This window comes from Eretmochelys imbricata, chromosome 10, assembly GCF_965152235.1.
Source record: "Eretmochelys imbricata isolate rEreImb1 chromosome 10, rEreImb1.hap1, whole genome shotgun sequence".
In the NCBI taxonomy this organism is placed as follows: domain Eukaryota; kingdom Metazoa; phylum Chordata; order Testudines; family Cheloniidae; genus Eretmochelys; species Eretmochelys imbricata.
In genome coordinates this window covers 37192497-37217722 of record NC_135581.1, presented here as the reverse complement: position 1 = coordinate 37217722, position 25226 = coordinate 37192497, and the positions used below count along the sequence as shown (strand labels likewise).

At 49.9% G+C, this 25226-nt stretch overlaps 1 protein-coding gene across 1 annotated transcript in view; it reads right to left on the bottom strand.

Annotated features, from left to right (window-relative positions):
- The window catches only part of NTN3 (netrin 3), a 61405-nt gene that overhangs the window by 14294 nt on the left and 21885 nt on the right, over positions 1-25226 (bottom strand). Inside the window, exons 3-4 of the mRNA XM_077828949.1 lie at positions 14925-15074; positions 13427-13480 (exon numbers count right to left, since the gene is read on the bottom strand). Of these exons, the coding sequence (XP_077685075.1) occupies positions 13427-13480; positions 14925-15074 (204 nt within the window). The remainder of the gene's footprint in view (positions 1-13426; positions 13481-14924; positions 15075-25226) is intronic.

Sequence of the window (25226 nt, the reverse complement as noted above, 5' to 3'; positions counted from 1 at the left end):
GAAGCATGTCAGAGACTCCCCTTGGGATAACAAGCCTGGTACATATCAATTTTTTTGTTAAATTGACGAACTCATATACGTTTGCAGCGTCCAGCAGGCATAACTGGTCACTGAAAGGTGGAGGTTCCTAGAGTTGTGTCTGGGACTGGAGATATTGGCTAGTGTCATTCGGTTGCACAATCCAAAGAGCAGCTTACATGCCAGAGGCTGTGCGTGAACAGCCCAGGAGAGGGGCTTCTCACAGCAGAGCAGGGTAAGGCTGGCTCCCACAGTCAAGGATTGGAGTGACCTAGCAGATCACCCATCCAGACAACACCAGAGGGGAACGTCACATTCGCCCACCCCCAAATCCTGCCACCACTTCCTCTGGGACCTGGCCATAGCACTTGGTAAAGGAGGCTGTGTGTGGTGAAGGCATGAGAACAGGGTGAGAGCTGTAAAGTCCCAAATTCTAATTCTGGCCATGCCACTCACTTGATGTGAGATCCTGGGCCACCTGACTTCACTTTCTGTGCCTCAGTTTCCTTCTCTGTACAGCAGGGATAACAACAGCAGCCTACCTCGCAGGTGTGCTGTGATGTTGAGTCACTGACTACAGTGTTTTGAGGCCCCTGAGCCAGACTCTTCTTTCACTGCACTCATGTACACTGAAGTGACTGCAGATGGAGGCTGGAGTGGCTGAGCAGAATCTGGCCCGCACAGAGCTATGTAAGTGCTAAGTGGTATTGTGAAGGAGTCCCTGCATTGGCAGTGAGGTACTCGACTCCGCTTAGGTTTCTCTAACACTTAGCTAACACCACCACCGAACAGTTAATTTCTCCCCTACAGGAAGAACGAGTTGGGCGGAGCTCTTTAACTTTCAGTTGGGCTGTTAGTCTGGGGCACTCACCTGTATCACAACGAAAAGCTTTACTGAAACACAAGGGGAATATCAGATTAAAAACAGACGTCAATAAACTGCCTTTCCTCCTCCTGCCTCTCCTCTCCTCCATAGACACATTCCCCAGGTCACCCTCTCTAATCCAAAGCACATACCCTCCATCCCCTCCCTCCTTCCCATCCCTCCTCCATTGCCCCGAAACTTCTTTTTCCACTTAACCAAGTCTCCGTAGCTCAGCTTGGAACTTTCAACACCACTAGGAATGATCTGAATGCATCATGCTCAGCAGGGGGACCCGGTACTGTGGCACGAATCCAGGTGGGCAAAGAAAGGAAATAGCTGCCATTTGTGTGACCGTGGACAGGAGAGAGAGAGAGTGCATGGGTGTGTGCATGATAGAGATGATAGATGAGTGTGTGTGTGTGTGAGACAGAGACAGAGTGAATGTATGTGAGTGTGTATTGTTGTGTCTGTGTACATACTGTGTATATGAGACTGTATGGCTACATTGTGTGTGTGTGTGTGCGCGCACGCACATGCATTGTGGGCCTTAGACTAAAGTAATTCCACTCATGTCAGTGTATTGTCCCTGGATATACACTGGTGTAAATGAGAGAAGAAACAGGCTCTGTGTATGGGAAAATATATGGGTGTGTATGAGGGTAAAGCATACATGTACTCTGTGTGTGAGTGACAAAGAGAGGCCATTAGCCAGCCAGCCAGAATTTGTGTCTGTGTACTGTATGTATTTCTGTGAGTGACAGTAGTATGGGAATACGAAGGAGTGCATGAGACAATGAGTGAGTATACGGGAAACAGATGGAGAGTGAGAGAGATAGTGTGTGTGTGTGTGTGTGTGTGAAAGAGAGAGAGAAAGGGGACTAAACCCAGCCCTGGCACAACGAGGTGTTATTCCCATTGACTTGGAGGGCAGTTACACAAACTGCATTTGGCTGTACGCGTGTGTGAGTGTGCGAGTGAGTTTGCACATCTGGTTTACTTCTCCCTGCTTTAAAAAAAGACGGCATATTTTGTTTTAAGAGAGATGTAACTTAATTAGGTGTTACGGCTGCAAATCTTTTACTGCTGACTTTGAATTCCTTTAAAGCCCTAAGACGCACTCCGCCAGTTTTTGCTAATTCTAATGGGGAACAAGCACTGAGCAGAATTTTTTTAAAAATAGTAATAATAAAAAGAGGGCCCAGAACACTTTGTTCCAAAGCTAGCCTGACACTTAGATGGAATCGGGGCTCAGGAGCAGAAGCCTGGGTTGCTGGAGACATTTGGGGACTAGGAGACGCCAGCTGGGCAAATAGAGATCTTAGAGAAAAACCAGGGCTCAGCCAGGGACCTGAGTGGGGGAGGAAAGGGGAGGGGAGCCAAACACCTGAAAAGCAGGAGGCTTGAAACAATGAAACACTGTTAGCAGACGCCTCAAAGAATGTGACACACCTGCTGTGAACTCTGCAAGCCTTTGGAGATGAAATGAACGGGGGAGGGAGGGTGCATGTGGGGTATTTGGGGACTCACCAATGTTGTGTGTAAATCATCACTGCTCTGAGGTAGTTGTGGGATCCCTGCACACGCCTGCACTGGGTTTTATTGTAGCGGGATGCTGGCCCCAAGCAGTGGATCTTCAGTTTGAAAGTAAATGAATGGGGGGCCTTGGGTGAATGGCTGCACAGGGGAAACCCGGTAGGTTTGCTGGCACTGGCTCAGGGAGAGAGCAAAGGGGCATTTGAGGGGGATCAGATAGAAGAACTGACAGAAGAACCAGTGGAAAAGTGGTAAAAATTAGTGGTAAATCAGGCCACCAAGGGCTTGCCAAAGTGCTCAGCTACATGAGTGTTTGCGAGGTGAACCCGTACAGTGGTTCAAATCTGCACAGACACACCCCTGGAACCCCGACCTGGGATATTCTATCTACTACCCAAGATCCATAAACCTGGAAATCCTGGGCGCCCCATCATCTCAGGCATTGGCACCCTGACAGCAGGATTGTCTGGCTATGTAGACTCCCTCCTCAGGCCCTACGCTACCAGCACTCCCAGCTACCTTCGAGACACCGCTGACTTCCTGAGGAAACTACAATCCATCGGTGATCTTCCTGATAACACCATCCTGGCCACTATGGATGTAGAAGCCCTCTACACCAACATTCCACACAAAGATGGACTACAAGCAGTCAAGAACACTATCCCCGATAATGTCACGGCTAACCTGGTGGCTGAACTTTGTGACTTTGTCCTTACCCATAACTATTTTACATTTGGGGACAATGTATACCTTCAGATCAGCGGCACTGCTATGGGTACCCGCATGGTCCCACAGTATGCCAACATTTTTATGGCTGACTTAGAACAACGCTTCCTCAGCTCTCGTCCCCTAACGCCCCTACTCTACTTGTGCTATATTGATGACATCTTCATCATCTGGACCCATGGAAAAGAAGCCCTTGAGGAATTCCACCATGATTTCAACAATTTCCATCCCACCATCAACCTCAGCCTGGTCCAGTCCACACAAGAGATCCACTTCCTGGACACTACAGTGCTCATAAACAATGGTCACATAAACACCACCCTATACCGGAAACCTACTGACCACTATTCCTACCTACATGCCTCCAGCTTTCACCCTGACCACACCACACGATCCATCGTCTACAGCCAAGCTCTGCGATACAACCGCATTTGCGCCAACCCCTCAGACAGAGACAAACACCTACAAGATCTCTATCAAGCATTCTTACAACTACAATACCCACCTGCGGAAGTGAAGAAACAGATTGACAGAGCCAAAAGAGTACCCAGAAGTCACCTACTACAGGACAGGCCTAACAAAGAAAATAATAGAACGCCACTAGCCGTCACCTTCAGCCCCCAACTAAAACCCCTCCAACGCATTATTAAGGATCTACAACCTATCCTGAAGGATGACCCAACACTCTCACAAATCTTGGGAGACAGGCCAGTCCTTGCCTACAGACAGCCCCCCAACCTGAAGCAAATTCTCACCAACAACCACATACCACACAACAGAACCATTAACCCCTTGCAACAAAGCCTGTTGCCAACTGTGCCCACATATCTATTCGGGGGACACCATCAAAGGGCCTAATAACATCAGCCACACTATCAGAGGCTCGTTCGCCTGCACATCCACCAATGTGATATATGCCATCATGTGCCAGCAATGCCCCTCTGCCTTGTACATTGGTCAAACTGGACAATCTCTACGTAAAAGAATAAATGGACACAAATCAGATGTCAAGAATTATAACATTCATAAACCAGTCGGAGAACACTTCAATCTCTCTGGTCACGCAATCCCAGACATGAAGGTCGCTATCTTACAACAAAAAAACTTCAAATCCAGACTCCAGCGAGAAACTGCTGAATTGGAATTCATTTGCAAATTGGATACTATTAATTTAGGCTTAAATAGAGACTGAGAGTGGCTAAGTCATTATGCAAGGTAGCCTATTTCCCCTTGTTTTTTTCTACACCCCCCCCCCCCAACGTTCTGGTTAAACTTGGATTTATGCTGGAAATGGCCCACCTTGATTATCATGCACATTGTAAGGAGAGTGGTCAGTTTGGATGAGCTATTGCCAGCAGGAGAGTGAGTTTGTGTGTGGGGGGTGGGGAGGGCTGAGAAAACCTGTATTTGTGCTGGAAATGGCCCACCTTGATTATCATGCACATTGTAGGGAGAGTGGTTGCTTTGGATGAGCTATTACCAACAGGAGAGTGAGTTTGTGTGTGTGGTTTGTGGAGGGGGATGAGGGGGTGAGAAAACCTGGATTTGTGCTAGAAATGGCCCACCTTGATTATCATACACATTTTAAAGAGAGTGGTCACTTTGGATGGGCTATTACCAGAAGGAGAGTGAGTTTGTGTGGGGGGGGGGGGCGGAGGGTGAGAAAACCTGGATTTGTGCTGGAAATGGCACAACTTGATGAACACTTTAGATAAGCTATTACCAGCAGGAGAGTGGGGTGGGAGGAGGTATTGTTTCATGGTCTCTGTGTATATAATGTCTTCTGCAGTTTCCACAGTATGCATCCGATGAAGTGAGCTGTAGCTCACGAAAGCTCATGCTCAAATAAATTGGTTAGTCTATAAGGTGCCACAAGTATTCCTTTTCTTTTTGCGAATACAGACTAACATGGCTGTTACTCTGAAACAGTACAGTGGGGACAGAGTTGGGCCTGCGGGGCATGGAACGGGGGAAGCGTGGCAAAGAAGTAACAGGAAAAGTAACAGGAAGGTGTAAGATAAAGGAGGGGGTACGTTGCCCACCCATTGAATGCACATGGGTGTCAGGTAGCCTGCTCTACTACTTCCAGTCACTGACTCCTGCTGTCTGACTGACTTTAACCTTATTCTCCTCCCACGGAGACAGGACCTGGGACCTGGCTGGACCTGTCCCTCCTCTCACCTACACCCTGTCAACACCAGGGAACCTCCACTGACTTCAGTGATACTACAGCTTATTTACATCAGTGTACCTTAAGGAAGAATTACCCTCCCCCCCACATCACCTGTATACCTCACATCATTGCGCCTGCGATGTCATGGCAGCTGCTCCCACAGACGGCAGGGGTTTACAGAGTCCAAGGCCAGATGGGACCATTGTGATCAGCTAGGCTGACCTCCTATATCATGCAGGCCAGAGACCTGCCCCAAACAATTCCTGAAGCAGAGCTTTTAGCAAAACAGCCAGTCTCAATTTACAAATTGCCACTGACGGAGACTCCTCCATGATCCTCAGTAAGTCATTTCCACGGTCAGTTACTCTCACCATTAAAAATTTTCACCTTATTCTCAGTCTGAATTTGTCTAGTTTCAAATTCCACCCATTGGATTTTGTTAGACTTTTGTCTGCTAGACTGAGACTGTACTCAATGCTTTTTTTGCCTCTGTCTTCACGAACCAGGTCAGCTCCCAGACTGCTGCGCTGGGCATCACAACATGGGGAATAGATGGCCAGCCCTCTGTGGAGAAAGAGGTGGTTAGGCACTACTTAGAAAAGCTGGACGTGCACAAGTCCATGGGGCCGGATGAGTTGCATCCGAGAGTGCTAAAGGAATTGGCGGCTGTGATTGCAGAGCCATTGGCCATTATCTTTGAAAACTCGTGGCAAACGGGGGAAGTCCCAGATGACTGGAAAAAGGCTAATGTAGTGCCAATCTTCAAAAAAGGGAAGAAGGAGGATCCTGGGAACTACAGGCCAGTCAGCCTCACCTCAGTCCCTGGAAAAATCATGGAGCAGGTCCTCAAAGAATCAATCCTGAAGCACTTACATGAGAGGAAAGTGATCAGGAATAGTCAGCATGGATTCACCAAGGGAAGGTCATGCCTGACTAATCTAATCGCCTTCTATGATGAGATTAGTGGTTCTGGGGATGAAGGGAAAGCAGTGGATGTATTGTTTCTTGACTTTAGCAAAGCTTTTGACACGGTCTCCCACAGTATTCTTGTCAGCAAGTTAAAGAAGTATGGGCTGGATGAATGCACTATAAGGTGGGTAGAAAGTTGGCTAGATTGTCGGGCTCAACGGGTAGTGATCAATGGCTCCATGTCTAGTTGGCAGCCGGTGTCAAGTGGAATGCCCCAGGGGTCGGTCCTGGGGCCAGTTTTGTTCAATATCTTCATAAATGATCTGGAGGATGGTGTGGTTTGCACTCTCAGCAAATTTGCGGATGATACTAAACAGGGAGGAGTGGTAGATATGCTGGAGGGCAGGGATAGGATACAGATGGATCTAGACAAATTGGAGGATTGGGCCAAAAGAAATCTGATGAGGTTCAACAAGGATAAGTGCAGGGTCCTGCACTTAGGACGGAAGAACTCAATGCACCGCTACAGACTAGGGACCGAATGGCTAGGCAGCAGTTCTGCGGAAAAGGACCTAGGGGTGACAGTGGACGAGAAGCTGGATATGAGTCAGCAGTGTGCCCTTGTTGCCAAGAAGGCCAATGGCATTTTGGGATGTATAAGTAGGGGCATAGCGAGCAGACCGAGGGACGTGATCGTCCCCCTCTATTCGATATTGGTGAGGCCTCATCTGGAGTACTGTGTCCAGTTTTGGGCCCCACACTACAAGAAGGATGTGGATAAATTGGAGAGAGTCCAGCGAAGGCAACAAAAATGATTAGGGGTCTGGAACACATGACTTATGAGGAGAGGCTGAGGGAACTGGGATGTTTAGTCTGCAGAAGAGAAGAATGAGGGGGGATTTGATAGCTGCTTTCAACTACCTGAGAGGTGGTTCCAGAGAGGATGGTTCTAGACTATTCTCAGTGGTAGAAGAGGACAGGACAAGGAGTAATGGTCTCAAGTTGCAGTGGGGGAGGTTTAGGTTGGATATTAGGAAAAGCTTTTTCACTAGGAGGGTGGTGAAACACTGGAATGCGTTACCTAGGGAAGTGGTAGAATCTCCTTCCTTTGAGGTTTTTAAGGTCAGGCTTGACAAAGCCCTGGCTGGGATGATTTAATTGGGGATTGGTCCTGCTTTGAGCAGGGGGTTGGACTAGATGACCTCCTGAGGTCCCTTCCAACCCTGATATTCTATGATTCTATGATTAGCAGATGTTTGATCCTCACATAGGCACTTCTAGCCTGGAATCTCATGCCCCTTCACTTTCTTAGGCTAAATCGATCAAGCTCCTTAAGAAACCAGAATGAATATGGCCCAATGAGTGTTGTGATTTCAGTCCTGGTAGAGATCATAAAATCACTGCTGTGTTCAGCATTAATGTCAGCCCCCACTTGAGCTCGGGGGTGGGGCATGGACCGTGAGGGCCAAGCCTGCCCAGCACCTGCCCAGCTCTCAGCTGTGGCACTATCCCTCCCTTTTCATCAGGGCAAAATTCTCCCAATAACAACAGCAATAAAGATCAGAGACAGATTCAAGTCTGCTTTCCCACCACCAGGAAGGGATGAAGCAGATAAGCATGCCCCAGCAGGTGAGCAAGGCCTAGTGATGGAAGGCAACAGGAAGCGGCTTTGCTAGATTGCCATAGGAACAGGACCAGCTGGTAGGGTTGCCAGGTATCTGGTTTTCGACCCGAACGCTTGGTTGAAAGGGGACCCTAGCGACTGTGGTCAGCACCACCAACCAAGCCGTTAAAAGTCCGGTTGGCGGTGCTGCAGGACTAAGGCCTGTCCTGACATTGCGCTGTGCCCCGGAAGCGGCCAGCAGGTCCGGCTCCTAGGTGGGGGGGCCATGGGGCTCCATGTGCTGCCCCCGCTCCGAGCACCGGCTCTGCATGCCCACTGGCCGAGAACCACAGCCAATGGGAGCTGGGAGCACAGCACGTCGAGCCTCCTGGGGCCCCCCACCTAGGAGCCGGATCTGCTGGCCACTTCTGGGGCACAGCATGGAGCCGGGACAGACAGGGAGCCTGCCTTAGCCCTGCTGTGCCGCTGCCCGGGAGCCGCCAAAGGTAAGCCCACACTCCAACCCCGAGCCCCAACTCCGTGCCCCAGCCTTGAGCCCACCCAAACCCGAAGCCCCCTCCTGCACCCCAAACCCCTCATCCCTGGCCCCACGCCAGACCCCGCACCCCCAGTCGAGAGACCATACCCCCTCCTGCACCCCAATCTTTTGACACCTCTCACGAACAAAGGCAGCCAGCATTGCCCAGCAGTTGCCATCCATTCCCCAAAAAGCCACTCACCTTCTCCCCCAGGCGCAGACTGCATGGAGGGGAGGGAATGGGCACAAGGGAACCAGGCTCCCTAGTGACCAGGTCTGCCAGTCTGGTCCTCTAGCTTCTGTACTTGCTTTCCCCTCCCCCTCCTTTCCCTTTCAGCAGCTGTTGGGGGGATCCAGGATTGATAACCTACACAAGAGCATGTTTCCCTTTGAGACCCAACCTCGGAAAGAGAAGTCTGAGGTGGACATAGCATGCCAGCCTGGAGGGGTTGCAGAGAGGAGGACAACCCCAAGGGGATGGATGCATACAGACTTGAGAGACACTGACACTGGGGGAAGAGGAACCTGAGTAGAGCAGGGCAGAACAAGAATAGTACTGGATTTTTACTTATTTCATCAAAACTGCATTGCAGTGAAAATTTTATGACCAGCTATGAACCTGAACTGGATTCCTGTGCCCTCCTGGAATGGCCCATGGGTACAGCTCCAGGGAGAAGCAGATCCCAAACCCAATTCATGGGCTGTCCTGTACTCTCGCTCCACCAGTAGTTATGGGCTTGATGTAGGTGGGTTCTCTGGTCTGTTACGTAGGAGGTCAGACAACATGATCATAATGGTCCCTTCTTCTGGTTTTAAAAATCTGTGTATCTAAGAGAAAGAGGGACCTGAACTGGAGTGGATTTCTGTGCCCTCCTGGAGTGGATTTTGCACTGAAGATACTTGAGTTAGAAGCCGAAAATCCTAAAAATACAACCCCGCGGATAAAACTACAAGCAGCTTAACACGGGCCCACTCCACTAAAGCAAAATAAACACTAAGGTCTCCATCAAGTGTCATTTATTTTTATTCGGCTGAAAATATTAGGATCTGTTTCTAAGACCATCCTATTTGTAAAGCACTGTGGGTGGGGTACATCGATTAACTCCTCTCAAAGTGTAACTCAAGTCTTGGGATCAACACTTACGGAAAAAAACATTTGTTTCCTTTCCAAAGTGTCCATTCTTTGATGTTCCTGATTAGGACTTTTAATGTCCAAAAGCAAAAAGCTTCTATTTCCAAGTGACCTGGGAAGTTGTCTTGAATTTATTCCCTGCAATCTTTCCTGCCCAACAACGAAGACCAAAGAAATTATTTCAGATTCCCCACCTTCTTCTCACCAGAGGTAGGGATGAAAAATGGAGCCCCTGAATGGCAGAGTGGACTGCATCAGGGCGCATCTTGTGGTACCAAGCTCAGCCTCTCAAGCAGGAGTTGCTAGGTAACAGTGGATATATTGGTCACAGTTCTACTAATTCTCACTATCCCAGCAGGAGGGATTGGACAAAGGACTCCTGCTGGGGGATCTCACAGCTCCTTATCCCATTTCAGACTGGAGGGAATGGGGCAGGAGTGCTGCTTTGTGGAACTCCAATCCTAGCTGCCCCCACTTGAAGGTACTGTCAGGAATGATGTGTAGAAGAGGTGGGGGTAGGTGGCTGTCAGAGTCCCAGTCTCCTCCAGCAGGAGGTGCTTTAGGGAACAATGTAGGAGCACAGGGCATGTTGGTCTATTGTCAGTCTCCCCAGCCAGGAAACACTGTCGAGAATGCATCACAGCCCCTATTATTTGTCCAATTATACTGCACAAGTCACTTGACTTGCAGAGAACTGTCCCTATGCCATGCTTGTCGCATGAAATGAAGCGTAGTTTATAGACACTATAGACTAGGCTACAAAAATATAAATGTCACTCCAGTTTGACATTATGTTGATATACTCTGAGCCAGCTCTTCTTCTGGGGTAAATCATTGCAGCTCCATTGGAGACAGTGGGTCAAAGCCCCAGCTACCGGCATAGCTCCATTACTGTCAATGGAGCCAGGCCAGTTCACACCAGCCGGGAGTCTGGCCCAGGAAAGTATCTTCACTAGTCTATAAAACATGCAGCCAACTCCAGCTCACACTGAAGTGACTTTCCTTGGAAAAATAAAGCAACCAACACAGTCAATATCTGAATATTTTTTTAAAAAGTGGGCCAGGTGGGGGCCCCACAGATTCATGGGACTCAGAAAATGGCCCAAAGCACTTACATACTGTTTTTGAAGGGTCCACCCTTGAGCCAGGCTGGGAGAAGGGCTTGCAAGAACTCCAACAGCCACGAGCCTAAGTCAGAGGGAGACGTGCAACAACATTCCCACAGAACTCCTAGCACTAAAGAGCAACTGCACAGATGTGCCGGGGGGTGGGGGGACAGAGATTACTAACTCCACAAATGGCTGGGGGGATATGCTGTGGGGGGTCACTGTATGCCCAGTTTGGGTAAGGCACGAGGGGTTGAGGAGGCTGGGAGAGGTCACTAAGGATCCCCTTTGTTCTACACCTCTAGACTTCATGTTGTTGCAGCTACATCCTCCATATGTACCTGGGGGCAATGACCTGTCCATAGGAGCCCATTCACACTAGGAAAGCAGAAGTGGCATGAGATAACCTGGCATCTTGACAACATGGAGGCGTTATGATACAGAAAGCCCATGCTACTCCACCCTGTCAGGGACTTGTCCAAACACATGATCATTACAAGGAGTCTCCTGATCTCAGCCAGCTATTGGGGAAGCTCTTGAGAAGGTGGCTTGTTGACCCTGAGGAGGTGCTCAGCAGCAAGAACATGCATTTGTTGTCCTCTTAGCACCAGAATCCCCGTGTGTGCTATCAACCAGGAGCGGAAACTGGGTAGGGTGTCTGCTATTTTCATGCTGAGGTGTATGAGAAGACCAAGGCCTTGAGGAGAGTAGTATGATGGGCGGAAGAAAAAAGTGTCAGAGACCCTTACACTCCCTTCCTCCCCTGCTCTTTGACTAGCTAATAAGGAACACTACAGATGGATACAGAGTGAGTTGGAGGTTGCTTGTGAGACTATTACTATGGCAATAAACACCTCAGAAATACAGGCGACAGACAGATTAGATGGAAGGATTACATGGGGATGGGAAGGAAAATGTGACCTAAAAAACAGTGGCTCCTCTACCACAGTGATGAGGGAAGGAAAGAGATTGCTTTACTTTTCCACCACTGCATGTGGCAGGTCACAGCCAGCAGTAGAGCTAGTCAGAAGACTGTCGGCTGGCTGCTATATCTTTCTGGACTCTTTATCCGGACTCAGGCACAAACATGGTAGCACTGAAAGTCGATAGCAGCATGCTTTGTGTAAAAGATTCACCACCTCTATCTATTAATCCCTCCATCCCACAATCATTACTAAGGTATCTGGGAGCCTGGCCCGACTGAGTACTGGCACATCTCAGAGGCACAATTTCTGAAAGAGTTTGAGGAAGTCCAAGCCACCAACTGGAAATCAGACCTGTGCCTCTGGGGTAATGCAAAGCAGTGGAAGTGTCTGGATGTCTAATGAGAAAGACTGTCGATACTTCCCCTTTGAGAGACAATTTACCAGGTCAGGTCTTTGCTCAGGTCACCATCCCTCCATGCTAGCAATGTTGTCAATGCCATTCTATCTCTAATCCCTCTACTTCAGTGCGGATGGGTCCCCTCCAGCAGCATCTCCTCTGCTGCAATATCTGAGACCCTTTCCAGGCCTAGATTTAAGATCTGGGCCTTCAATGGAGATAGGGTCCAACATATTCATGGATGATGTCATGAAGCCTGAGGACAGAAGGCCTTGCTCTTGCTATCATCAGTCTTTGGCTTGTGGACCATGAGGTGCCACTAACCTGCCCACAGGATCTAGCAGGGGTGGGTGGAGTTCCATTAAAACAGTCCTGCTCCTTCCTCTTAGATAGCTCCTGGGACTATGACGGACAGCTGTTTCTCCTTGTCAAAGCATGCTCCTAGGTTTCCCATAGTTATCAATCCTGTTGCCTCTTAGATCCGCTTAACTCAGATATGTGTCTCCTGTGGAAGCTGCGAGACATTATGGGCTTACCATGCCATCGCTATGCAGCTGACACTTGGCTTCTCTCTCCCCTTCCCATCAAGTGTGCACCATCACCCTGCTGTCCTAGCCTCTCAGAAAACAGCTGGCTCAAGCCCAGTCTGGGAGGAAGGAGGCGATGCAGATAGGTGGAGGGAAGCCGTCGGAGGAGCTAGCAACAGGAGGCCAGTCTTCCATTTGGAACCATGGCTGTTCATCTAATCTCAGAAATCAGCTGTAGCCAGCAATGTTGCTTTCTGCTTAGGCAGGCCAGGAGCTCCCCGCTCTCAGGAGAATGGCAAGACAGCAACTATGCCAGGCCCTTGTGTGGGAGTGCAAGGATGGGGGGATGCACCCACCCGAGGACCAGGCCCCATCTGGCTCTGAAAAGAGAACTCAACATGTGTCCCAGTGGTGCGAGCTGATCCATTTCTCAACCTGCCACTGGATGGCACAGCTGTGGGACAGATGCCATGGCCTGAGAGCCTTGGAACAAGAACAGCAGATTTCGAAACCACACGTTCCCCAGAGGGAGCTGATGCTGCAGCAAAGAGCACTCAGGGGAAATCTCTTGTGTTTGGAGGAGATTAAAGAAACAAACTCCCCTTGAATCCCAGTGTGAGAAAGCACTAGGTCCCCTCCGCCAAAGGGGTGGGCTGCTCTTGGCCAGAGTGCATGCAGGCTGCTAGGACTCCTGTCAAGTTTCTTTGGTTGGTTTCCAAAAATAAATAGGATTTAAAACCTCATTTGCACATTTTATTTTTCGTTGGAGGAGACCTACCTGCTTGCTCTCTGCAACCAAGCTGGGCATGAGGAGACTATTCAGTGCTCAATGCCAGCACATGCTTAAATAAGGGGAGAGTGGGGAGTCCTCCAGGAATGGCAAGGGGAAAATACAATTAGACAGGGATAGCTGCAAGGTGCCCAGATAGTGTTCTTTTTATGTCTTTTGTAAACCGGAATTTAGAGCACTCACCTGCCGGCTCTTCTGTGCTGGTGACCACGGAGGTTGGGTTGATGGCAGGAATCTCTGGAAAAGAAAGGGTGAGATTCTTAAGGAAGTGTGCTTGCTTTCCAACTGCTGGGTTTGTCCAAACCTATACCTTCTCCCCCGTTTCTGCTGGTGAAGAGAGAGTCCATTGTTAGCAGCAAGAAAGGACAAAGCAGCTCCCCCTGCTGGTTTCCTTTGCTGCTGCCATTGGGACATGCGGGGTACTAAGAGGGGGTGCATCACAACACATCCCCCTTGTTGACTCTGCCAGTCAGGCTAGAGGGAGCCCTGGGAGTCGTAGGGTTCCCCTAGGGATAAGCCCAGGAAAAACACACCCCAAAGGAGTCATATAGAGGATTAACAAGCTTCATTCATGGTGGCCGCTGGTTCTGTTTTCAGGGTGAATCTAGAATAACTCCATTGAAGTCAACGGGCCAAGACCGGCATAACTCTGATGATTTCAATGTAGTTAACACCAGGAGGGAATTTATCCCACTATATACAGTTCAGGCAGAGCGGTGACTGCTGGGAGCCATGGCAGATAAGTGGCAGTGAGGGACAAGGCCAGTGTGTGCTGTCTCATGTTCTCTGTGCAGCAGCACTGTCTTCCTGCCTCCGCCCTGGCACCAGCCAATCTCTGGAAGAGATGTTCTCTGCTCAGATATCTCCTCTTCTTCCCAGCCAGTGCTGCTCTCTGGACAAGAGAGCCAGGCCAGGCATCCGCTGACCCTGCTGGGACAGCTCTGCTGTTGCTGATGCAGAGATAAAGAGGAACTGGAGGCTTCCAGGAGACCTTTAGAGAAATCACCAGAGCTGCCTATCTTGGCCCCGAGAGCCATTGCTGTGCTCCCTGCAGCACTGCGATCAGTGGGTGGAGAGAGATGCCAGTTAGCTGACTCTGTGCACTATGGGGCCCCCACTCTGCTCCCTTGTGCTCCTGCAAGGGAGCCGAACTAGGAGCATCCTATTCCCATTGGCACAACGCAGCTGCCACCTTTAATCTCTTCCCACCCCTGGCCTCCCTGGGGCAAGGAGCATGGAAAGACTTTTACAACCTCCCCAAGGCTTCCAGTTCAGCTTCAACCCAGCACTGCTATGGGAGCTGGGACACTGGCCAGGCTGCCAGTGCAGAAAGCGAGATGGAAGAGAAGGAAGTGAGTAGAGAAAACCTCTTGTGCAGAGTTCCCACATGGCTGCAGGGTCATTCAAAAGATGTTCTCCAGCAGCACAGAGCCCCTGAGTGTATGGATCCACTAGCATGTGGTGCCCCCTGAAGGGCTCCTACCCAACTGCTGCCCCATGCCAGCCCTGCTTAGCTTCTAACAGCCAATGACCTCACAGTCCCTGGCGGCAGGACAGCACTTCGCAGCCCCAGGTAAAAAAATGGCTATAAGATCTTGCACTTGTAAAGATGGCGAAGGAGGAACCGGGGCTCTAGAACACAGGACTGCTGGAACTAGGCATTGCTGACAGCGTTACTCACTGATGCATGGAGCCACAGGTGACCGGCTCTGCTGGTAGCCCTTGGCACAGCGATTGCAGGTGAGCCCTGTCACACCATCTTTGCATGGGCACTGCCCGGTGGTCTGGTTGCAGGTTTTACCAGCTGCACCAACAGGGTGGCAGTCACAAGCTGAGAAAACAAGAGAAAAAGAGAAATGCTGCGAAAAGAAAGTCAATAGATGTATTTCACACACAGTCCTCTGTGCTGAACAGGACATGTCTCTGATAACAGTCATTGCACACAGACTGAAAATTAACAAAATATTTTTAAAACACCATAAATCTGGCTGGGGGTATTACTTAGCTCATTTAGACCCTTCTTTTCTGTTCATTAACCAAGCCTGATTTTCTGTGTATGGGTTTGATGAATTCACTGAACCTTTCAGATAAACAATTTTAAACCGAAGGGCTGCTCACAACTGGCTATTCATGATCTGGTATTCGTGGCATGTGACTGGTCACCTGAATCACATGATGAAGTGAGCTGTAGCTCATGAAAGCTTATGCTCAAATAAATTTGCTAGTCTCTAAGGTGCCACAAGTCCTCCTGGTCTTTTTGCAGATACAGACTAACACGGCTGCTACTCTGAAACATGGTATTGTTGCTAATCCCTGATTGGATGACTGAAGTTTTTACATAGAAAAATAATGAATGGTGACCAGTGACTAATGAAAAATGGCAGTGATTGTCTCTAAAGGTATTTGTATGAAGAACAACCCCCCTCCAAACATCAGGAGCCCATTTGTGTAGGTGAGGGCATGCGTGTGATGTAAGTGCTGCACAGGCTGTTTGCACACATACTAATTGACTGCATAATGAATATAAAGGTAGGACTACAGGGCATTGGCAAAGCTGGGTGGGGTGCGGAACTGAAATAGCAGGGGCTGCTGCCAGTCACGACTGAAGTGCCTTGACAAAACTAGGTAGGAACAGTTTGCAGAACACCTGCCTGCACTATATCTAGCACCAACTACAACTAACAGCCTATTGCTTGGATAAACACATTAGCTTCGGTGACAAAATGTAAAGGAGACTGAGTTTCGAAACTCCCCAGAGGATTCTCCTGAGAGGAAAGAGCCTTGAGTAATGCAAGTGACATCATGGGACTCTCAAGGCAGGGTGAAACAGACAAGAGTGGGATGGTCCAGGACTGGAATATGGAGAATTAATTCTCTTCTCACCCATGGGAGAAAGTAGTTCCCCCTCAGTCAGGGATGGGGGTCAACTGGAGAAGCAGCCTCCAGGATCAGAGAAGCATACAGCTGGAATTCCCATCTCATTCCAAGCGCAGGGATCTGGCCAGAGGATGCTCCTACTGTGTGTTTCTTTTCATAAAGGGCTTGGAGCAGGGCATGACCTCTTCTCAGTTAGGTCTCCTCAGGTTCAGTCCCTAGAGCTCAGAGTGTTTGAATTGGCACTTACAGCTGTCTGCCATCCTTCGAGCTTCGGACATCAGAACAGCCAATTTCTCCCACCCCCTTCCCTACCTTAGGGCGAACACAGCTGCAGCTGCTTCAGAGGACCTTGTGGAACCTGGGAGGAATTTCCAGGGGCTCTCCTGCCAGCTGGCCCCATCAATTAGCCAATCGTGAGCAGGCTGGGGGGGCCCAGGGTGAAAGAGAGAGTGTTAAGGCTCATTAAAGGTAACTAATTGCAGCCTTGTGAAAAAGGGGAGGGAGTGAAAAAGGAGGAGAGAGAGAGAGAAATAAAAAAGTTGGGTTCCAGCAGGGGATTTTTAACTTTGGAAAAAATGTGTAAAAACCGATCCTGGTTTCTGTCAGAAAAAGGGAGAACCATTTACAATGCTCTGCTCGTTTTTATTGTTGGCAAGGTGAGGAGTGTGCGTGCCATGGCTGGCGAGCCCAGCATACTGGCAAAGGGGGCAGTGAGCTGGGATCTGCCTGGTGCAGTGCCATGGCCAGGGCAGAGCGGGGGAGAGGAGAGGCAACACCTGTGTCATCGCTTGTGATCCAACCATACCAGTCGCTCAGTGTCTTGTAAGCAACCACAGCTGTGCTGCTCCTAGGCTCAATGGTCTGGACTCCTCCCTCCTGCATTCCAGCTACTCCTGGCCTCTATGCTATCTCCCTCTCTCCGTCTACAGAGGCAAGAGAGGAGGTCTTGGAGCCTGGAGCAGTGCGTCAATCTCACGGGATGAAAGGCACTGCAATGAATGGTACACCCGTGAGGTTGCAACACTTTTGCTGATGCAGCAGGAATTTGCTGAACCAAACCATTGACACCCTCAAGGAGGAAGCTGAGGGACTGGGATGAAAGCTTCACTCCAGTAACACTGCTTGTATCACATGCTTAGCAACGAGACCCATCTTCTCATTCTTCCATAGCGATGGGGTGATTCTCTCTCAGATGGGATGAGTGCTAGAACTGGGACTGGAATACAGTTCCCTCCTTACAGGCACACACATGCACACACACACACCGCCATAGTCCAATCTCCCCTCATCAGAGGACACAGCTAAGATAGAGTCAATCTGAGTCTCCTGTCTTCATTGGAAAGACTCACAGTGGGTCTTTCCCTTTCACTCCCTCATCGCAGGAGCTATACGCAGGGGATGGAAGTGAAGTTATTCCTTCATGGTTCTTGCTTTCGCATCTTCCTCTCTGGCTCTAGAGCCATGGGATGAATCTGAAGTGAGTCTTCTTGGTGATTCCCAGCACATCTGATCTCCAGCTCCATGGGGAGGACCCAATCTGGCTCATTCCCGTGCCCCAGCCCTACAGCCACATGGTTTACTCATTCTGTAGTGAGTGCTTGATGGGAGAGTCACAGGAGAGAGAAAAGCTGCTAAACCAGGAGATGACTGTCTCATCAGCCAGCTTAGGACTGGGGCTGTTTAAGAACTGGGAAAGGTATCTTGGTTTCCATCAGTGTAATAGTCAAACGTGACTCCAAAGCCAAACAAAAACAACTCCCCTTGTGCCCCCCCCCAAAGATGTTATCATTTCCCTAATTTTCACCAGATGGGATCTCATTGGAGCACAGCATCCCTGCTCACCAGGCCTTCTCATGCTCAGCAAGAAATGAGAGCATGCAGTGTCTAATGTGGAACAGATGCCTTGGTCCTTATCAGATCTTGGCTGGGATTGGAAACGGACGTGTTTCTGGCAAGGGTATTTGGGGGCTCAGCTGTGATAACAAATGGCAGCAGATGAGGGAGTCCTGGCATGGCATGGGACCTTCAGAAACACGGGACCTTTCTTCAGCCCCAGCATGCTTTGGTGCCAGGACTGTGGGGGCCTGTAACGCCTCACTTAGCAATCCACGGCTTCACTAGCTCTCCTGGAAACATGAAGTAGTCAGCAGAAACCCTGAGAAGACCCCTGGGGCCATGTCCTAGGGGGATCCTGTGTGGGCCCCTGGAGCTGCTCTGCAGCGTGACACTGCCCAGGTCCCTGGACTGGACTGTGGGGTAACCCAGAGCCAGTTGCTCCCTGGAGCCAGTCACATTAGCTCTCACCCAGCTCTGTGGCTCTGGCTAGCCCCTGTCCACACAGCTTCTTTAACATGAGGCTTCAATTTGCAGTGAACCCAACCCAGCACCTTCCCCTGAACCTCACTGGACTGAGTCCATCCCTCTCACTGCTTCATCCCGTCTCCCTTTCCAAGGCCTCGGCTTTGCTCCAGACTTCTCACAGGGTAGCCACAACAGTGACATGCTCGCTCTAGAGGGCAGAACTACGGAAACTCCCACCAAGACTCAGCCACCCTCCACGCCAACAGGGTGCTGGGAAATGCCCCTCCAGATGGGCAGAGGGGTCTCACGCAGCAAGACTGAGATGCAGGGATGTTAACATCTCATTGACGTGATGCAGGTGGTTATTTATCAGCCATCTCTCAATCTAGGGGCTTGAGTGATGTCAACAACTACAGAAGTGATGCCAGAGAGCAACAAACTGTATAACTCATCATGCCAACCCCACTGCTATTGACTCTTAATAGTAATACTACTTTGCCTTTCTCTGGACTAGAGCAATGGGCACTTTCATCTCCTTTCTCGACAGATGCCTGGGATGGCTCAGGCATTTTAAACAACTTTGATGATTCCTCTGGCATCTCTGCCTGTTGGTACAATACATGACTGTGACTGTGCTGCAGGGGTATCATAGGGTTGGAAGAGACCTCAGGAGGTCATCTAGTCTCACCTCCCGCTCAAAGCAGGACCAACCCCAACTAAATCATCCCAGCCAGGGCTTTGTCAAGCCTGACCTTAAAAACCTCTAAGGATGGAAATTCCACCACCTCCCTAGGTAACCCATTCAAGTGCTTCACCAACCTCCTACTGAAATAGTTTTTCCTAATATCCAACCTAAACCTCCCTCACTGCAACTTGAGACCATTACTCCTGGTTCTGTCATCTGTCACCACTGAGAACAGCCTAGCTCCATCCTCTTTGGAACCCCCCCTTCAGGTAGTTGAAGGCTGCTATCAAATCCCCCCTCATTCTTCTCTTCTGCCCAGTTCTCTCATCATCTCCTCATAAATCATGTGCCCCAGCCCCCTAATCATTTTCATTGACCTCTGCTGGACTCTCTCCAATTTGTCCACATCCTTTCTGTAGTGGGCAGACCAAAACTGGACGCAATACTCCAGATGTGGCTTCACCAGTGCCAAATAGAGGGGAATAATCACTTCCCTCGATATGCTGGCAATGCTCCTAATAATGCAGCCCAATATGCCGTTAGCCTTCTTGGCAACAAGGGCACACTGTTGACTCATATCCAGCTTCTCATCCACTGTAATCCCCAGGTCCTTTTCTGAAGAACTGCCGCTTAGCCAGTAAGCCCTCAGACTGTAGCAGCGCATGGGATTCTTCCGTCCTAAGTGCAGGACTCTGCACTTGTCCTTGTTGAACCTCATCAGATTTCTTTTGGCCCAATCCTCCAATTTGTCTAGGTCACTCTGGACCCTATCCCTACCCTCCAGCGTATCACTCTGGACCCTATCCCTACCCTCCAGCGTATCTACCTCTCCCCGCAGCTTAGTATCATCCGCAAACTTGCTGAGGGTGCAATCCACCCAATCATCCAGATCATTAATGAAGATGTTGAACAAAACCGGCCCCAGAACTGACCCCTGGGGCTCCGCTTGATACCAGCTGTCAACTAGACATTGAGTCATTGATCACTACCCGTTGAGCCCGACGATCTAGCCAGCTTTCTATCCACCTTATTCAATCCATAGTTCTTTAACTTGCGGCAAGTATCGAGTGTTGCTGGGGCACTGGCTGCTCAGCCGTCGGTCTAGAAAGCAGTTCTCCATGTCTTTGCTTCAGACACCTGTACAGTTTCCTTAGTGAGCTTGTTCTATATTTTCCCTGGAATAACTCTAGTTGTGCTCCAGTATCTCAGCTGAAAAGCTACAGTTCTGCCATTGCCATTTGACTGCATTTGCCAGTCTGAAGCAGTTTGCTCTGCTGCAGATGTTGTACCTACAAGGAGATTGCCTTGCTTTTCTGCAAGTATTTGAGCACTCTGGGCTTTAGCTATTTGACAAGCCTTTGAAAAATCATCTTTCCTGTTGCTTTTATGGGCAATTTCTTGGATCATAGAATCATAGAATATCAGGGTTGGAAGGGACCTCAGGAGGTCATCATGTTCTCATCCACATCTAGTACAGAGCTAGTTTTGCCTGCTAGAATAGCTCGTAGTCCTATTCTGATGAATATTTTGGGCTTTCTTAACTGCTAGTTGTTGAAATGCTGCCATATAGACACCTCTTGCAGTGCATCAAGTTGACTCATTTCACTCATACCTAAAGCTTGGCTTGCAATTGGAAATGGCAGCGAATCAGGAATTCTAGCCCAGTGGTCACTCCTGCCTCCTGACACTTGGAAACCTTCCCCTAGCCACGCACAGGGTGTGATTTATAAACAGCCTTGCTAGTGCACTAAGCAAAATGGAGCCTGGTAGGATCCCAGGTACTCCTGCTCTCATGTCCGTTTCAGTGCAAGGCTGAGCTGGAGCGGCTCATTAACTGTGCTGCTCTGCATGAGAATTAGTAGGCAGCTGGTGTGGCAGAGATGTTACAGTTCCCATATGGTGGAAATGTTGCTCCGTATTATATGTATTATGATCACATCTCGAGGGCCCTTCCATTGTGCTGAGCACCATATAACCACATAGATCATCCTGATTACAAAGAGCTTACCATTCAAATTGACAAGATAGAGAACCATGGGAGAAAGACAATAGGATGATCCCTATTTTATAGATGCCGAATGATGAAGTGACTTGCCCATGGTGTCTGTGGTAGAGCCAGGAACGGGACCAGGCTCACCTGGGTCACAGCAGAGTGCCTTTACCACAAGACTAGCCTCCCGCTCAACACAGACAATGCAGCAGGGGATGACCCAGTGCAAGCGTTCCCCTGGTTTTGTCGAACTTTGTGACATTCTGGGGGTGTTTGCAAATTCTGCCGGCTCTCCAGGAAAACGCACCCAAAAATGTAGCTGGCAAAACACCTGCCTTTTGCTTGCAGTGCATACCGGGGGTGCTTGCCTCCCAGGAGAGAGCTGCTAAAGATTCAGCTGAGTGTGCAGAGTCATTGTGCAGAGCTCTCCTGGTGAACTGCATGCTGGAGCTCTTCCCTCTCAGTCCCCTCCCTCTTCCTAGAACTATGTAGCCTTCCTTGCGAGCAGGCAAGCTGTGTTTAGAGATTCCTATCACTTCCTCACCTAGCCGGGACTCCTGGTGTTCCCAGTAAGTCTGAATTAGCGAGCGGAATCCCTGTCTAGGATCTAGGAACATGGGAATGTCAAAAGCCACTGTCTCTGCCCCTCTTCTGCCTGGCTTGTAGGCCCTCAGCAGCAGCACAACCAGCCCTGCAGGATCTGTCCCGAGGAGCAACAGGGTAAGCAAGCAGGCTTCCTTTGTGCATCACAGGCTGCAGCTTGGCTATAAAATCACAGCAGAATTGCCTCTGAATGGATACTTTCCATCAGCCTAATACTCTGCAATTACGTTCTGCGAGGATATCAGAGTGGGACTGTCCCAACAGACTTCAAGCTGCTGCTTTTGCCATATGGATTAGGCAGTCAGAACTGTGGCACACTTCATTGGAGGAGACCAGGGCCTCTTATGCTACCCTGCCCTCATCTCCAAAAATAAAGAAGCCTGAAAGACAGCCAGGGGAGGAAATGCTCAGAGTTCCTCCCACGACTCAGTGTGGAAATAAATCTGCCTGGTCCTTTGAATACTCAAACTCACTCATACGCACACTGTCTAGTGTCTTCCTGTCTGTCTGACAGGCTTCCACAGCAACTTGTCTGTGTGCACACACGGGTGGTGCATAGGGTAAATAGGACATCTGCAAGGAAGGCACCTAAAAATCCCCAGCAAAGAACACAGGCAGGGTAACAACAGTTTCTGCTTTCACAGTGCCGGGTTATGACGATGCCCAACCATCTCCAACCAGGGTGGACAAACAGGTTCAGAGAAGATCAGAGCTCACACAAATCTCTGTGCAAGACTCAGACTGAACTGTGGAGATTGGAAATAGTTGGCTAACTCACTTCCACCTTTTCCAATGTAGTGTTCCCTCTGCTCTTATTGGTTTGGGCTGGGACCAGCTGCAGAAGTGACAGAGGTCTTTTGGAGGGCCTAAGTGGCTCAGATAGAGCTGGAACTCAGAAGACTTCCAGCCTAGCTTGTAACAAAGAAGTTGGGAGAAGCCTCTGACCCATAAGAAAGGAAGAGTTATTTATAAAAGACATGCTGTAATTAAGGCAAAAGAAGGCCTGATTCTCCTCCTAGTGGATTCACAACAGTGCATATCTGGAGTAAGAGAGATCAGAATCCGGCCCAGTATCTGCGGTGCTGAGCTAACATTGCCCAAGTCTGCAGTGTCAGCAGTGGACAGCATCCAGGACAGCACTGGGCAAGGAGTTCTATAGAGGGAGCACCACGTGGCTGATACAACGGCTCCTCCATGCATGGGGAGCTGCTGTACTGGCAAGAGAAGCCTGAAGAAGCCAGGCAGAGAGAGAGCTTGAAGCCACATTCTGGAGGGCTTGGCAGGCTGAGGGCATCGCTTTCTAGCCTCTGCAGAACTGAACAGCCAACCAGCAAAACGTGGGCCACTGTGGGAGTCACACACAGCATTGGCTGGAGCTGGTCAGAAGCATAGCAGCAGTGGCATGGGTACTGACTGAGCAGATCAAGGGCAGGTGTGTAAAGAGATGAAACAAAGGCAGGAATAAAGCACTGCCTCAGCAAACTGCCACCACCAAAACTTTCACAGGGCGGGTGTGTGAGAGAGAGGAGGGGGAGAGCATAGTGGCAGAGGGAGCCGGGGAGATTGCGTTGCAGCAACGGTTCCTGCAGATCCCCTCCCTACCCCCCAGAGGAAATGACTCAGGGCTTTTTGGAGAAACCACAGGCTGACAAGTCTGCTGCCTGCCCTTCTGCATTTGTGCTGGGTTGCAATATTTAGGGAATACTTTGCACTCAGAGCTGTTTCCTGGGAAACCATACGGCCTGACCAACAGGGCAGCAAGCCCAGAGGCAGGATGAGCAGTGTCTGGAGATGGCAAGAATGCTCCCACAGTGACAATGCAACCTGGGTATAGATCCCGAAACTGGAGACGCTGGAATGAAAATCTGTGAGGAAGAGACACTGGCTCCCTTTCATTCCAGCTCTCATGCAGCAAGATCCAGACGCGGGCATTACCACTCACAGTACCAGCCTTTGAATCCTGCACCAGTGCCCTGGCGTGTATATCCTATGCACACACCCATCACAGGGGGTGACCTCTGGCAGCAGGGCCCTGGCATGTGACACTGGCTGTATGTATAGAGGTTGGAAATGTGCAGCTTCCAGATAGTCCACGTTGCCCTCCTCCCTTATTCCTCCTCTTTCTTTTCTGCCGATAACATTTTCCTCCTTTGCATCCCTCACTGCTCCATCCCAAGTCTCTCCATCAGATGCAACTGCTGTTAGCATGTTCCAAGCCAAGACTGACACTTGCCCCACCCATATAAAGAGGGGTTGGCAGAAGGGGAGCAGCAGGGAGCCAAGGCCCCTAAAGCAGAGATCTAACCATCCCCTCTTCCCTAAGGCCCTCAGATGGAGGAGGGAAATGGAGAATGGCGCAGCAGAAGGGGATATTTCCCATCCCCCACAAAGCAGACATAGGGGTTCCCATTTTACAAAAGGTGTCATCCTAAGTGGGTCCTGAGACCCACCCCCAAAGAAAGAAAAGGAGGACTTGTGGCACCTTAGAGACTACCCAATTTATTAGAGCATAAGCTTTTGTGAGCTACAGCTCACTTCATCGGATGCAAAGAGTGACAAGTCTCCTGCACCTTCAGCCCCATGCTTGGATTCAGAGCTACAGCCTGATTCTGCAGCCGTCTTGGGCAACACCACATCTCTTGGGATAGCGGGGCATTGATGGCCTGGGAGCATCCGACCAGGGTTAACCACTCAGCTGTTCTGCAGAGCTCTCTGTCCCTTGCAGTACTCCCAGAGGAAGAAAATTTCCCCTTGGCAGCATCACAGGGTGGGGGTGCACCACAAGCCACTGGAGCACTGCTCCTGCTCCAACGAGCCACGTTCCCTCCCTTTGCCACAGTAGGACACTCGGCTCCCTTCTGGCACAAGGTGCTCGACATAAACCACACCCCACTTGGCTCCCACATCGAGCTGGGGGGGGGGGGAGCATTTCCAAGCCGAGTCACCGAAAGGCCAATGGTGTCTGAAGCAAATGTAAAATCCCCCAGCCACGGGAGAGCTTTGGTTGCCGAGGTGAGGCACACACGCACGGGGGGCCTGCCAACTCAGGGGCTCCACTTATTAAAAACGATTTGTTCTCAGTTCCTGATGCCCTGGCGGCAAGGCAGGTCTCAGCTGTCTGTACCAGCGCCAGACGCAGTCACGCCTTCTGCCACTGCTGCTTTTCACTGTATGAGACGCTCGTTAAAACGGGGACTTTTCCCTCCTCCTCTTCGCATCCGCATTCGCGCCGCTCCCTGAAGGCGGGGTGGGACTTGTATACGTCATGCACTAGGGCTGATGAAGAGGCTACCAACTTGCCCAGCACAAAGCAACATGCTTAGCTCCCTACCTTCAAATTGTTCTAATCTGCCAAAGAACAGGGGCCAAATGTCAACGTTCTAAACTATCCTACTGCTGCAAAACTGCCCCCTCCTCCCCAAAATCTTTAGCAGTCACTGTTTATATGTAAGGCCTACGTAAAAGCAACGTTTTGTGGTCTGGCACTCCTTCGACTCTGCAACACCCACAAGAAAAACAATCCACTG